At 41.3% G+C, this 12,787-nt stretch overlaps 4 protein-coding genes across 11 annotated transcripts in view; 3 read left to right on the top strand and 1 right to left on the bottom strand.

The window, feature by feature from the left end:
* Positions 1-1,524: 1,524 nt before the first annotated feature.
* Positions 1,525-3,709, top strand: LOC104799058 (3-hydroxyacyl-[acyl-carrier-protein] dehydratase FabZ). Its single transcript, XM_010521374.1, has 4 exons — positions 1,525-1,787; positions 1,997-2,057; positions 2,153-2,297; positions 3,329-3,709. Exons 1-4 carry the CDS (start codon positions 1,589-1,591, stop codon positions 3,581-3,583), a joined length of 660 nt encoding a protein of 219 aa, XP_010519676.1. The 5' UTR covers positions 1,525-1,588; the 3' UTR covers positions 3,584-3,709.
* Positions 3,710-4,284: 575 nt separating this feature from the next.
* On the top strand, positions 4,285-6,486 carry LOC104799050 (protein spinster homolog 3). 2 transcript variants are annotated; one of them, XM_010521362.2, is made up of 3 exons: positions 4,285-4,626; positions 5,043-5,794; positions 5,901-6,486. In XM_010521362.2, exons 1-3 carry the CDS (start codon positions 4,339-4,341, stop codon positions 6,352-6,354), a joined length of 1,494 nt encoding a protein of 497 aa, XP_010519664.1. In that variant the 5' UTR covers positions 4,285-4,338; the 3' UTR covers positions 6,355-6,486. The 2 variants fall into 2 exon arrangements, with proteins under 2 accessions (XP_010519664.1, XP_019057017.1); XM_019201472.1 differs by having other exon boundaries at positions 4,535-4,626; positions 4,946-5,794.
* A 1,121-nt stretch (positions 6,487-7,607) lies between these two features.
* On the top strand, positions 7,608-11,080 carry LOC104799015. 6 transcript variants are annotated; one of them, XM_010521321.1, is made up of 4 exons: positions 7,608-7,806; positions 8,682-9,674; positions 9,747-10,617; positions 10,708-11,080. In XM_010521321.1, the coding sequence occupies exons 2-4, from the start codon at positions 8,706-8,708 to the stop codon at positions 10,764-10,766; spliced, it is 1,899 nt and encodes a 632-aa protein (XP_010519623.1). In that variant the 5' UTR covers positions 7,608-7,806; positions 8,682-8,705; the 3' UTR covers positions 10,767-11,080. The 6 variants fall into 6 exon arrangements, with proteins under 6 accessions (XP_010519623.1, XP_010519652.1, XP_010519614.1 ...); XM_010521350.1 differs by having other exon boundaries at positions 8,677-9,674; positions 10,720-11,080; XM_010521312.1 differs by having other exon boundaries at positions 8,677-9,674.
* Positions 11,081-11,362: 282 nt separating this feature from the next.
* LOC104799004 (annexin D2) overlaps positions 11,363-12,787 on the bottom strand; it is a 1,839-nt gene continuing 414 nt past the window's right edge. The window contains exons 2-5 of one of the 2 annotated variants that reach the window (XM_010521294.2): positions 12,513-12,649; positions 12,204-12,422; positions 11,902-12,114; positions 11,363-11,819 (exon numbers count right to left, since the gene is read on the bottom strand). In XM_010521294.2, coding sequence (XP_010519596.1) covers positions 11,502-11,819; positions 11,902-12,114; positions 12,204-12,422; positions 12,513-12,649 — 887 coding nt within the window. In that variant the 3' untranslated portion in view covers positions 11,363-11,501. The remainder of the gene's footprint in view (positions 11,820-11,901; positions 12,115-12,203; positions 12,423-12,512; positions 12,650-12,787) is intronic. The other variant, XM_010521300.2, reaches the window with a different exon arrangement.

Genomic DNA, 12,787 nt, shown 5'->3' with positions numbered 1-12,787 from the left:
TTTTTGTTTTGTTTTGCCATTGGTGAAGGTAAATGATTATGCAATGAACTGGCTTGATACTCTTATAATATTGTTTTAGTTTCGGTGGACTAACCATAATTTATAACAATAATAAAATAGTGTATGTTTAACAAAAATAAAATAAAATAAAATAATGTACCATATTAGAAAAATATATTATATAGGTGTGATTGACAAAGGAAACAGGGTAATAAATAATTTGGGCAGTTTTGGGTATGGTGAGGTTCTGATGGGTCGTTAGCTGTGTCTGTTCTTTTTACCAATGGATGGGGAAATAAGACAGGGTTTTCTTTGATGTAGATATTGCAAAAAAAAAAAAAAAATCGAGATATAATTTTATGAATAGTTATAGTGGAGTGAACTTTTATCTTTGCTGAATAGTAACGTGGTAATAAATTTATTTGTTTTATTTTTTAAAAGAATGTATAAAATACATACGTACTATACCTGCATGTTGAATAAAATACGTGATGATAATAATTAAAAATTGAGGGTTATCATATATATATATATATAATAAATACTTATCAGTTAACATAATATTAAAATGGAAAGTAAAATATAATATATAATAATAATGGAAATTTGGGGGAATACCCAAACTCTGTTGGTTGAGAGCTCACTTCTCTAAACAAGGTCGTGAGTTCAACACCCAGAGTATGGAGATTCCTCTTTCGCCTGCCGATTTCGGCCTATTTACATCCACGTGTGTTGCAGGCTCCCATGCGTGGGCCGAGATTAGTCTGGGCTCTTGGGTCGGGGAAACCCGACTTACCAAAAAAAAAAAATAATGGAAATTTTTTATAATTGTTTTTAGTATTCTACAATGAGTGTCTTATGAGTCGTAAAAAAAATGTGGATATTCAAAGTTGTAATATGTTAAAAATACTGGCATGCATTAAAATATTGATTTTTCTATATTTGATGTGAGTATTTCATTTACACATGTGATTGTGAAGGACAAACGAAATATCCTAATTTCTAGAAAAAATAAATCAATCAATTTTGATCGGGTTAACAAAATTTTAGGAAAAAAGTCATTTTTAGTTTAAATACTTACATGAATCCACCAAAAATCCAAAACAAAATTTTAAAATAAAAAGCAATATTTTAGCAGTTTCCAAAAGATATTCAATTTTGTTATGTACACCTTTATTTATTAGTGGATACAATAATATTTTGTATATACTATATTTTTTTTTGGATCAACACAATCACACAAAAAGAGCAAAAAAAATTCAAATATAAATAATGAAATTTATAAAATGAATAATTTATTATTTTTATACGATTTAACATTGATTAATATAAAAAATAATCACTTTGTTCACGAGTCGATGTTCACACACTAAATAATGGGCGTTTTGGTAATTACGTGTATTAATGGGCCTACAGTATTTCATCCGAAAAGCCCAAAATACCAAAGCCTCTCAAAAGAAGGCCCGTTTGTCCCTTTTTATTATTATTATTATTCACTGAACCAATGTTTCCGTTGAACCGTCTTTGAAAACTCGCATTGAACTCTCCGCTGCTCCCTCGCTGTCTCCAGACTCTCCACTGATCGACAATGGCCGCTGCGTCGAACTCGCTCTTCTCCCTCGCTTCCTCTAACTCACTGAGTCGTCCGACTCGGGACCTTGCTCATTTTTCTCTTCCTGTCTCCAGATCCAGCTCCGCCACGTTCCGTGTCAACCGCCGGTCCAATTCGCTCGTCTTGTGCTCCCCGAATGGCTCCAACAGCGAGAAAGAGACTCCAATCGAATTCAGTAATGTTCTCTCCGTGACTGTGTTAGATCCCCCGTAATCTGTTTAGAATTAGATCCCAATTTCTGTTATTTTTTTTTTCTCAAAGACTCCAATCGAATTCAGTAATGTTCTCTCCGTGACTGTGTTAGATCCCCCGTAATCTGTTTAGAATTAGATCCCAATTTCTGTTATTTTTTTTTTCTCAAAATATTTCACGTCGAGTTTACAGAATACGAGGCGTTTCCTACGGTGATGGATGTAAATAAGATTCGAGAGATTTTGCCACACAGGTGAATTTCTGCACAACGTATCTTTCAAATTGTACTTTCTGACACGATATTCGAACTTTGGGTCGATTCTCAATCCGATGGGAATTGTTCTGTAGGTTCCCATTTCTGTTAGTGGATAGAGTGATAGAGTACACGCCTGGTGTATCGGCCGTAGCGATAAAGAACGTGACCATTAACGACAACTTCTTTCCTGGGCATTTCCCTGAAAGGCCTATAATGCCGGGCGTTCTTATGGTTGAGGTAATTGCAAAGGCTGGTTTGTTCTTCCCCTGAAAGTGGGTTTAGTTTACGTACGTGCTTCTGTTGTCTAAGACATTCTTGATAAGCTATGCGTTCCTCGCTGTTCGGAAGTTGGTTATACAAAGGGCTGAAAGAATTGAAGTTAGTAGTCGTTGATTTTTGGAATGGCGCTATTACTTGTGTATTGGTTTAGAATCAGGGGAAACTCAGGAGGATGTTTTGTATGAAGTTTCTGTCGGAATGCATATTCCAGATGATAAGTATGTCACATGGAGTTTTATATTGATAAAACTAAACCATCTCCCGGCCTCGCCCATATTGGTTCCCCCCGCCTTTGGTGATTATCCAAACAAATAGGCATAGATCTATAATCTCGGATAAGAAAGGTATCTGACTTGGACATTGGAACAAATTGCCCAAAAGATTATACTGGATAAAGATGTCACACTTTGTTGCAGGTATTGCTTCATAGTTAGTTAGGTGAGTTGAAAGATTTATGTGCCAAATAGTACTGAAATCTCAACCAGAAGTCTCTTCGACTGGGGCTATTTTGATATCTTGGTTGCATGCCATTGGAAAGGCTGATCCTTTTAGGTGATTCTTATGATTTCTCAAGGCCTCTGCACGGGATTTGGACACTTTAAACCCTTCTCCTAAAGATTCTTGTTGTGTGTGATATTTCTACTAGGCAATATTCTTCTGGTTTGCTGGACTGTTGGAATCAGATGACTCTGATTAGGAAACAAATGTCGTGATCCCCTGGGAAATTCATAACATTGTGATCAAAATAAAATAAACATATGTTCTATTCTCATGTCTTATAGTTCTTGTTGAAGAGTTCATATGTTTCTTCATGTTTGATGGTTCACCGAGTTCTGCATTTGTTCTCACATCAAAAGGTTAAAGTCTTATTATTAGACTGTCAATGTTGAGTAATTGGTAGAAGAATTGGATTGGATCATTCTTCTGTCCTTTGCGGATTTCCTCCTACATGTCAAGAAAGAACTGAAGAGCTTTTGCTCTTGATCCAGGCAATGGCTCAGGTTGGAGGAATAGTGATGCTGCAACCGGAAGTGGGCGGCTCTCGGGATAACTTCTTCTTTGCTGGAATTGACAAAGTTAGATTCAGGAAGCCCGTGGTGGCAGGCGATACTCTTGTGATGAGGATGACTCTCATCAAGCTTCAGAAACGTTTTGGCATTGCGAAAATGGAAGGGAAAGCATACGTCGGAAACTCCATTGTTTGCGAGGGTGAGTTCTTGATGGCAATGGGAAAGGAGGAATGATTTTGCTTTTGCTCTTAATATTCCTACTACTTGAAACTCTTTCCTTTCTTTATTTGTCTTACTTGCCACTCGTGGTTTGCAAACTCTATTTCTCTTCATTCCTACCATTTAGATTACTATGATAGATATTGCGAGGTATATTATTATTTTATTAATTATTTGAAAAATAATATTTTCTTATTATTAGAGTGTGACCTGGTTTCTCTCATTTTATATAAAAAAAAATTATAATTTTAGTGTTCATTTTAATAATTGGCAAATCCAATCACAGAATTTGCTTGTGGGCTTATATTGAACGAAAGCCCATATGGTAAAAGAATAAGCTAAGGTTTCAACTGGGCCCGTAAATAAAAAAGCCCGTTCCATTATTTCGAAACCCAATTTAATTATTGATTACGTCAGCTGGGAGCCAAAACGCTGCCTTTCGCCATCTGTTATGCTTACCTAAATTTTAATCTTCTAACCAATCATAAACCAGGGAATTCACATCCTACGTGGAATCTGGTCCCACATACTATAAAAACCTTTTCCAGTGCGGACGGTCAGGCTTTATGATTCCACTAATAAATGATTTACAGCCGTACACGTGTCCGTTAGCTCAATATGAACCGTAGATATGTTTTCAACCCGTCTTCACACTTGTTCTCACTCGCAGTGTATTACTACCCAGGTCAATCTACAAGTCATCGTTGAAACAGTAAAACCCTCTAGAAAGACCAATCTCAGCCGTCGAGATCCTGTCGGGGGGAGAGAAGATGAAGCCGGAGACAATGACGCTGGTTCTGGTGAATTTCGCCGGAATCATGGAGAGAGCCGACGAGTCCTTGCTTCCGGGAGTGTACAAGGAGGTCGGAGCCGCTCTGCACATCGATCCGACAGGACTCGGGTCTCTGACACTGTTCCGGTCCATTGTTCAGTCCTCTTGTTACCCTTTGGCCGCTTACCTGGCTTCCCGCCATAACCGGGCTCACGTCATCGCTCTCGGCGCTTTCCTCTGGTCCGCCGCCACGTTCCTGGTCGCCATCTCCACCACCTTCTTCCAGGTTTGACTTTCTTGTCTTGTCGCTCTGTTTAAGTCATCTGTTGAATTCGACGGCCGATTTGTTCGTGTTATTGGCCGAAGATGTTTTCCGGGCAGTGATTACTTATACACTGATCTGTCCGATGTCTGTAGAATAGTGGAAAATGGTATGAAAATGAAATTGGTCGATCAAGGGGATTGCTTGAACCTCAGCGATAAAACAAATTCTCTGAAGTTTTTTTTCCAGGAAATGAAATTGGATTTTACATAACGGTCATAACCAAAATGGATGTACAATTTGTCATGGATCATGATCATTTTTTTCTTTCTTTCTTGAATAGGAAACCCACGAGACACAAACCAGACCCTTGCGTTGTGTGAACCACAGTAATCTTATCACCAGCAACATAAAAATCGATCCTTTTGGTGTTAAACCAGGTGGCAGTTTCAAGGGGCTTGAACGGAATAGGACTCGCCATTGTCACACCAGCCATCCAGTCACTGATTGCTGACTCGACCGATGACAGTAACCGTGGAATGGCGTTTGGCTGGCTCCATCTGACAGCAAACATCGGTTCCATCCTAGGTGGTCTCTCTTCTGTTCTCATTGCTTCAACATCTTTCCTGGGAGTTCCCGGCTGGAGAATTGCTTTCCACTTAATCGGTCTGGTAAGCGTGATAGTCGGCATCTTGGTCCGCCTATTCGCAACTGACCCTCGTTATAGCAACGACAAGCTCAACACAATTCAGACAGCCCATCACAAGACATTCTGGTCTGACATGAAAGCTTTGCTGAGAGAAGCGAAGGAAGTGATAAAGGTCCCATCTTTCCAGATCATCGTCGCGCAGGGAGTCTCGGGTTCATTCCCTTGGTCGGCATTGTCTTTTGCGCCAATGTGGTTAGAGCTCATCGGGTTTTCTCACAAAACCACTGCCCTTCTCATGACACTGTTCATAGTTGCTGGTTCGGTAGGGGGATTGTTTGGCGGATGGATGGGAGATACTCTGGCCAAGAAGTTACCGAATTCCGGGAGAATAATTCTCTCGCAGATAAGCTCTGGTTCAGCCATTCCCTTAGCCGCCATTCTGCTTCTTGTATTGCCTGACGATCCATCCACTGCGTTTAATCACGGCTTGGTCTTGTTCATCATGGGATTGTGCATCTCATGGAACGCTCCTGCTACGAACAAGTGAGTTATTATTCATTTCAACCTTGCTATAACTGTTTGGGACATCTTTCTGTTTTGTCTGGATCTTTTCAGCAACAGTTTCATGGGTATATACGGTTTTGTACAGTCCGATATTTGCGGAGATTGTTCCTGAGAGGGCAAGGACGAGCATCTACGCCTTGGACAGATCATTCGAGTCGATTCTATCATCGTTTGCTCCTCCAGTTGTCGGGATTCTTGCTCAGAACGTGTACGGATACAGACCGATCCCAAAAGGATCTTCTGTCTCGATCCAGATCGAAACCGACAGAGAAAACGCTGCCTCGCTGGCCAAGGCGCTCTACACAGCGATCGGGATTCCCATGGCGATCTGCTGCTCCATCTACTCGTTCCTGTACTGCACTTACCCGAGAGACCGGCAGAGAGCGAAAATGCAGGCGTTGATCGAGTCAGAGATGCAGCATCTCGGAGAAGACAACGCCTTGCCTTGTCCGGATTTGGATGAACACGAACACGAACACGAACACGACCAGACATATCTCCTAAAGCAACACGAAGCAGACGAGGGCTTGCGACTTTGACAATGTCGAGATCAAGATTCGAAGTTCTTGATCTTGCGATTCATTCTGTATACGTCAGAGTTTTTTTTTTTTTATAACACGAATGGTTAAAAATTAAAATGGTAGTGTTAGTAATGTAACAATTCTTGAGTTTTGGCCTTTTTATACGTTTGCTTGTCGCCCACGCATCAGTCTTGCTCGTCATTCTTAATTATGATTAGTTTATGAAAAAAAGGCTGTCTTGTCACGTGAATGTCGTTGTATTATGCTCTGAAATTCGGTAAAAAACATATTTACATTTTACGAGGATAATGTCAACCTATCACTGTGAAGATCGCATTTTTTTTAACGACTTTCAATTATTTAAATTTTTTTAAAATTCGAATATTTATTTACCCTCTCTTTTACTAATTCTAATATATATATATTCTGAAAGTGAAAGAAGTACTTTGGTTTTTACTAATTAGGGTTATTTTCTTTGTTGTTTTCCCCTCACTTTCTGTCACGGAATTAGCATGAATGTACTTTCTTCAAAACTTTATTGATTATGTCATATAATACATGTATATTTATTGATAAATATGGACCGATCGAATTGATGGATTATATAATTAGTTGAGAATTTGTAGAGGATAATGAAATAAAATTTAACGTATAAAAAGACCAAATGAACGAGCCTCGATATGGGAAAAATGTCCGTTGTGTGAAGATTGACATGAAGGTGTGTGGGTCTCCAAAGGTACGGTCGATTCGTCCATTCCATTGCCATGGGCGTGGCCATGGCCCTACCCTGTCTCCTTCCAATACATACATACATACATATACAGACATACGCACGTATATACGTAGTATATGTATACATAAAGAAGCATCTCCACGCGCTCTCCCCGTCGGTATTCAGACCGTTCAATAGAACTGCCTCCAAACCACCGGATCTTGAGTGTTTATCCGGTTTAGTAAAACCAAACCGGTTCAGAATTATATTCAAATACCAAACCCTTGTTATTTCTAATGATTTATCTTCTTGTTCTCTTACAATTCTGGCTGTTACTGATACTTCTCGAATCAAATCTTAAGATTATCCATATTCACAGTTTGGTTCAGGAAATGTTTTTAGTAATAAATTCAAAAGGTTTGGTTTAGGCATGGTGTTGTACCGAACCGAACCGGATATGCGCGCGTGTGATAGACGCGGCACTGGGGAATTGGAGTTCATTTCAGCGTCTTTAATATTGGGAAGTTTCGATTTCCCGTTGTGAACCCAATCAAATCAAATCACTTTTGATTCTTGTCTCAAAACTTTTACAAAACGATCGAGAGCTTCATTCTCTCCTCTTTTTCACTGTCCGAATTCTAAAAAAAAGGGGGAAAAAAAATCAAAACGACGGTTTCTCTACTGCATCTGCTCCTTATCAGCTTATAAATCGCGAGGATCACATGCAGGCGAAGCAGTGATCTACTGTTTGGGAAGAGGTAAGAATTTTTTTCCTCGTATTCGGGCAGAGAGTTGCTTTATGGATTCGTACTGTTCGTAGCTTCGCTCTTCGTAGGTATCTTCCGTTCCTTTAGCCTTTCCCCGTCTTTCCCCCCGAAATTAAGTGGAAATTTTACTTCTTTTTCTCCTTTGGTGTAACGAATGCGGGACCGATTTTTCTGGGTTTCTAAAAGATTTGACCTTTCTTCCCGTAAATGTTTACTGGGGATTTTTCTCTACTGGGTTTGGATAATCGTAGCTGGTTAGCTTGGGTTTGAGGGTTTGGGAATTGGATCTTACTGTTAGACCATTTGAGAAAGTTCAGTTCTTGATGGTTTTCCACCCCCGAGAGATCTAATCGAATTTGGTGCGAGCGATGCAGTTGTTCAGTCGCGAGATCAATTAGGTGTGGATTCTGTTTACTTTGGGGTAAAATTACGAGTTCTTCTGCAGTTTGTTTTGATCATGTTACACCTAGATATATCATTACATCTCAGCTGTCTCTTTCGTTTCTCTGTCGGATTCTGAAATTGTAACCATTTTTATTTTAATTTATCTATTTCTAGACGCTTATTCTCATCTGGTTTCATCTGGCCTTTCGTTTTCAGCTTTGACTTAGCACGGAGATGTGTTAATTCTTCGGTTTCAAGTGTTTTTCGTGCGTTTTTTTCGGCAATTAAAGTTTCTGGAGATGGCAGTAATGTTGTTTCTGTGTAATGAAAGGCATTTTATTGTCTTGATTTCCATGGAATGCATTTTCTTGTTGATACAAATATGTTTTCTGTTTGCATCGACCGATGCTGTATTGTTCTCTCGTTGATATTTCCCTTCATCCACCTGATGGTTAATTTGCTAATAACTTTGCAAAGGGTAGAGCAAAAACAATACAGTTTTGGCAATGGATAAAGCTTCCCAGGACTGTCCTTACCCAGGATGTTTCTTCTGTGTAATGAAAGAAGGCAACCCGAGCAAAAGAAGATCATGCATTCTCAAGTTCTTTCGGGATCTTCCTTCTCAAGATGACGACGGTCAAGTCCTCCCGATCAGTGGCCTCTGGAATACTGCTATGGCTCACCCAAACGATCCCGAGTTCATCGATCTTGGAATATTCGAGTGTATGTCTGCGTTGATCTGGAAAGGACTGAAAAACCGACGCTGGCTCTCACATGACCAGAACATATACATCCCATATTATGCCGCTCATATAATCGGATCTTATACCATGAATATGGAAGAATTTGCAGAGAGAGCTGTGGAGGCCGGTGTCATCCCTCCCCTTGTTGAACTCTTGAGGGGTCGTCTCACTTGGGTCGAACAGAGAGTGGCTGTTCGAGCTTTAGGGCATTTAGCTACTTACCCGTCCACTTTTCCTGCTGTGGCAAATCACGGGGAAATCCTCGAACTTGCCATCCAACTAGCTATGAGTTCATTGGAGATTGTTTATTCTCATTTTTATCAGAACGTGGATCGAAGACTGAGTTACCATTGTGATTTGCTGACACGCGGAATGGGAGGTGTCGAAATGGAGTCGAGAAAAGCCGAGGAGTGGGCTAGCCAACTGCAGTGCTGGTCGCTTCAGCTCATTAACTGTTTTGCCTTTAAACCCGAGTTTCTTCCTACTTTGTGCAAACCCGAGTTTTTGGTGAGTCTTCCGGGATTGTGGGGTGGGCTCGTTAACGAGAACTCACCAGCCGGAATTGGTTTGCTGAGAACAATCTGTCAGCATAAACTCGGCCGTGGACCCGTCTCTACTTGTGCCGGAATGATTGAGGCGCTGTGTAATATCGCTCGTTCTTCCGATGATTGGCAGTATATGGCAATAGAATGTCTTCTTTGGCTGCTTCAAGATCCTAATACATGTCACAAGGTATTTGATTGATATAGATTCTTTCTTGAGTTCTTTATGCCTTTATGCCATTAACGACGATCCTTTTTCCAGATGATCGATAAGGCAGTGCCAACCCTTGTGGACCTCGCTGAAATTGCAAACCTTGGAGACCACAAGAAACTTGGAGATTCCATAGTCAGCGTTCTTCAAGAATGCCTCCAATCACAAGGCCCGGGACGCAACTCCATGAGTAATCAATCGAAGGAATCAATCGAAGAGATAGTAAATTCCCGGCAACGGCTCAAATGGGAGAAGAACATGCCGAAAGAGGATCTTCACATAAAACAAGCAGCAGCTTTAGTGGTAAAACTCGAAGGGAATTCCCTCTTCTCGTCAGGAAACATCGCTGGTGCAGCAGGAAAGTACTCAGAAGCGTTATCCTTATGCCCGATGAGGTCCAAGAAGGAAAGAGTCGTGTTATACAGTAATCGAGCTCAGTGCCATCTCTTACTGCAGCAGCCATTGGCAGCCATTAGCGACGCCACTCGTGCTCTGTGTCTGCACAACCCGGTTAACAGGCATGCCAAAAGCCTTTGGAGAAGGGCTCAGGCATACGATATGCTCGGGTTAGCGAAAGAGAGCTTGTTAGACGCGATTCTATTCATCAACGAGTGTTCTCAGTCAAATGATCCGGATCTTTCTCTGAGACAAAACAAGGTTCCGGATTACGCAGAGAGATTGGTGAAGAAGCAAATGCGAGCTGCTTGGTTGTTTAGGGAGGCGGCTCTGAAGCATGGGGGTGTTCATGGCAAAGGTGATGAGAGGGATGTGTATGGGCATGAAAGCGATGACTCGGAATGGGAGACGGCCAGTGAAAGCGATATAGGGGATGACGGAAGAGATCAGATGGGCCATGATGAGGATGATGATGACGACGACAACGACGACCCGAAAGATAAATATGATAAACCACTTCCAAAAGGTAAAAACCTTTCTGCTTTAGCCACAAGATTACGTCTAGTCATTCGATTCTTCATGCTGTATTACAGAGTCTTACGAGTCTAAACCCTAGCTTATTCTTCAGACATGAGGCATGGATATGGCACGAAGCTAGCAGAAGATGTGCTATGAAACCATTGAGCAGAACAGGTGGAACATTGAACAGTTGCAATGGATCAAGAGTTGTAAACAAACGAGACTGGTGTTTCAGAGAACCCAAGGAAAGGTACGAGGATGTCTGAAAGCCCAAGTAAACAAGTCTGAGAAGAAAAACAACGTGTCTCTGTTTTTTTTGTCTTAGAATCAAGAAACATGCGTCAAGGAAATTGTAAGTTTTCAAATTAGTACAGGAAATTGATTTTGTTGTTTCCAATTATCTTTATTTTTCTTTCGTGTGTATGTAAGAACTTTTCAATGCGCATTAAATAGACAATATATGAGTGTTAGTTTGTACACAAGATGTCTCGGAAATCCGATTTCCAGTCTCTGGGTAATGGAAATGGAGAGATGGGTCGTCATGGGTTCGGTGAAAGATCGGATTTTTGGAAGATGGTAAGCATCCTTTGTTGAAGTTTGATCCAAAGGTCCAAGCTTTACATATTGTGAAGACGACAGAAGAAGAAACAGAGATGGCTGGATCTCTGTGGTTATAGAGATTGTGAAACCTGCAATGGTGCAGATTATGGACACTAGATACTAGATAGATGTAATCAGCAAAACCAGAGACCAATCAATCTAGAAGAGCATCGATATATAACACTGCCTCAATGCCGCACAACAGTTTTCTTCAACAACTGGTCATAGAAACCGAGGAAGCTAAGGAAGACGCAGGAAAACAGGTGAAAAACCTTATCTGCTTGGTCCTGGCTACTGAGTTTTGAAAGCATTTCCATGTCGGGTAAGGATAAGAAGATGGTCCATGTACTCGCCAGAAGTGACTTTGACAATGGCGTCGTCTAGTGGAATGCTGTTCCTGCGCAGGTATTCCTCTTTGATGCGGTCCATGTCCACCTCTGCTCGTGTAATGACCACTCGGGTCAGCGCCCACTCGTCTGTTCCCATCTTGTTAATGGCTAGACGCAGAAGCTTCTCGAAGTGCTTCTCAGGGTAGGTCAAGCACTTGATCGCTGCTCTGAGTAGTTTGAGGTATTCATTCTTTGGATCTTCCTTCAGGTTCTGCATATACTGGATTAGGGTTTTCTCTGCAAGATAGAGCTAAAATCTGAATCGGAATTTTGTGTGGCTTTTTGCCCGAATTCTACCTTACCTTGTTAATGGCGTTTCCATACTCGTTCTTGTAGTGGTTGAGCGTTGCTCCGAGCTGAGACTTACTCCTCGTGGTCAAGATTCTAATGAAGTCATCATCACTGTAAGCCTTCTCCAAGATCTTGTCGTGAAGTATCTTGGCCTCGGATCTCGCCAGCATCATGTTGACCTCCTCTCCCTCGTACCTGAATGTGCTGACAAGAGGAAGCAGAAGCTGCACAAATGGATACATCTATCACCAAAAATCGGACAGAACAGCAGAATCTGACAAAAGCAAGCGACTGAGTAATATTATAATATTACCTTCCTGAGATCTCCAGAAGTGTGGGAAGAGACATCCTCCTCCAGGTATTCCTTGTAACGAGCTTGGTAAGCCTGCTTGACATTGAAAAGCTCGAAACTTGACCTCGTGCAAGCGATTTCCACTACGACCCAGTTGTTAGAAGTGAACAATTTCGTTGCTTTCTTGGCCAAGAAGGCATCTCTCTCTGCCGGGTCAAGAGCCCAGAGCAGGATGGCTCGCTGTTGATGAAAACCGGAATAGTATTTTTCAGGTGAATCGACGACATTGTGGAAAAGTAGAAAAGGGGAACTTGTTTTTCTAGGACCAACCTCGAATTCAGTCGAACGCCCTCTGTCCAAATCCTTGAGGAGATCCTCGTTGTAGGTGTCGGGTCGAGCCTTGCGGATCAAGCCGCGGACCTGAACCAGAACCGGTATGGCCAGTGACTCGTCGTTGGGGTCTCGTCCTGCAGACAAGGAACAACATGATGATGCCCTCCAGGTTTGGTTCTTCCTTTACAGAAACATAATGTAATCACGACAGTATAGAAACGTTGTCGGAAGAAACCTAGCAGAATCATCCCCCCCCCCCCAAAAAAAAAAAA

The sequence above is a fragment of the Tarenaya hassleriana genome, unplaced genomic scaffold (genome assembly GCF_000463585.1).
Source record: "Tarenaya hassleriana unplaced genomic scaffold, ASM46358v1 Cleome10, whole genome shotgun sequence".
Taxonomy (NCBI): Eukaryota; Viridiplantae; Streptophyta; class Magnoliopsida; order Brassicales; family Cleomaceae; genus Tarenaya; species Tarenaya hassleriana.
This window is presented reverse-complemented; position numbering and strand designations above follow the sequence as displayed.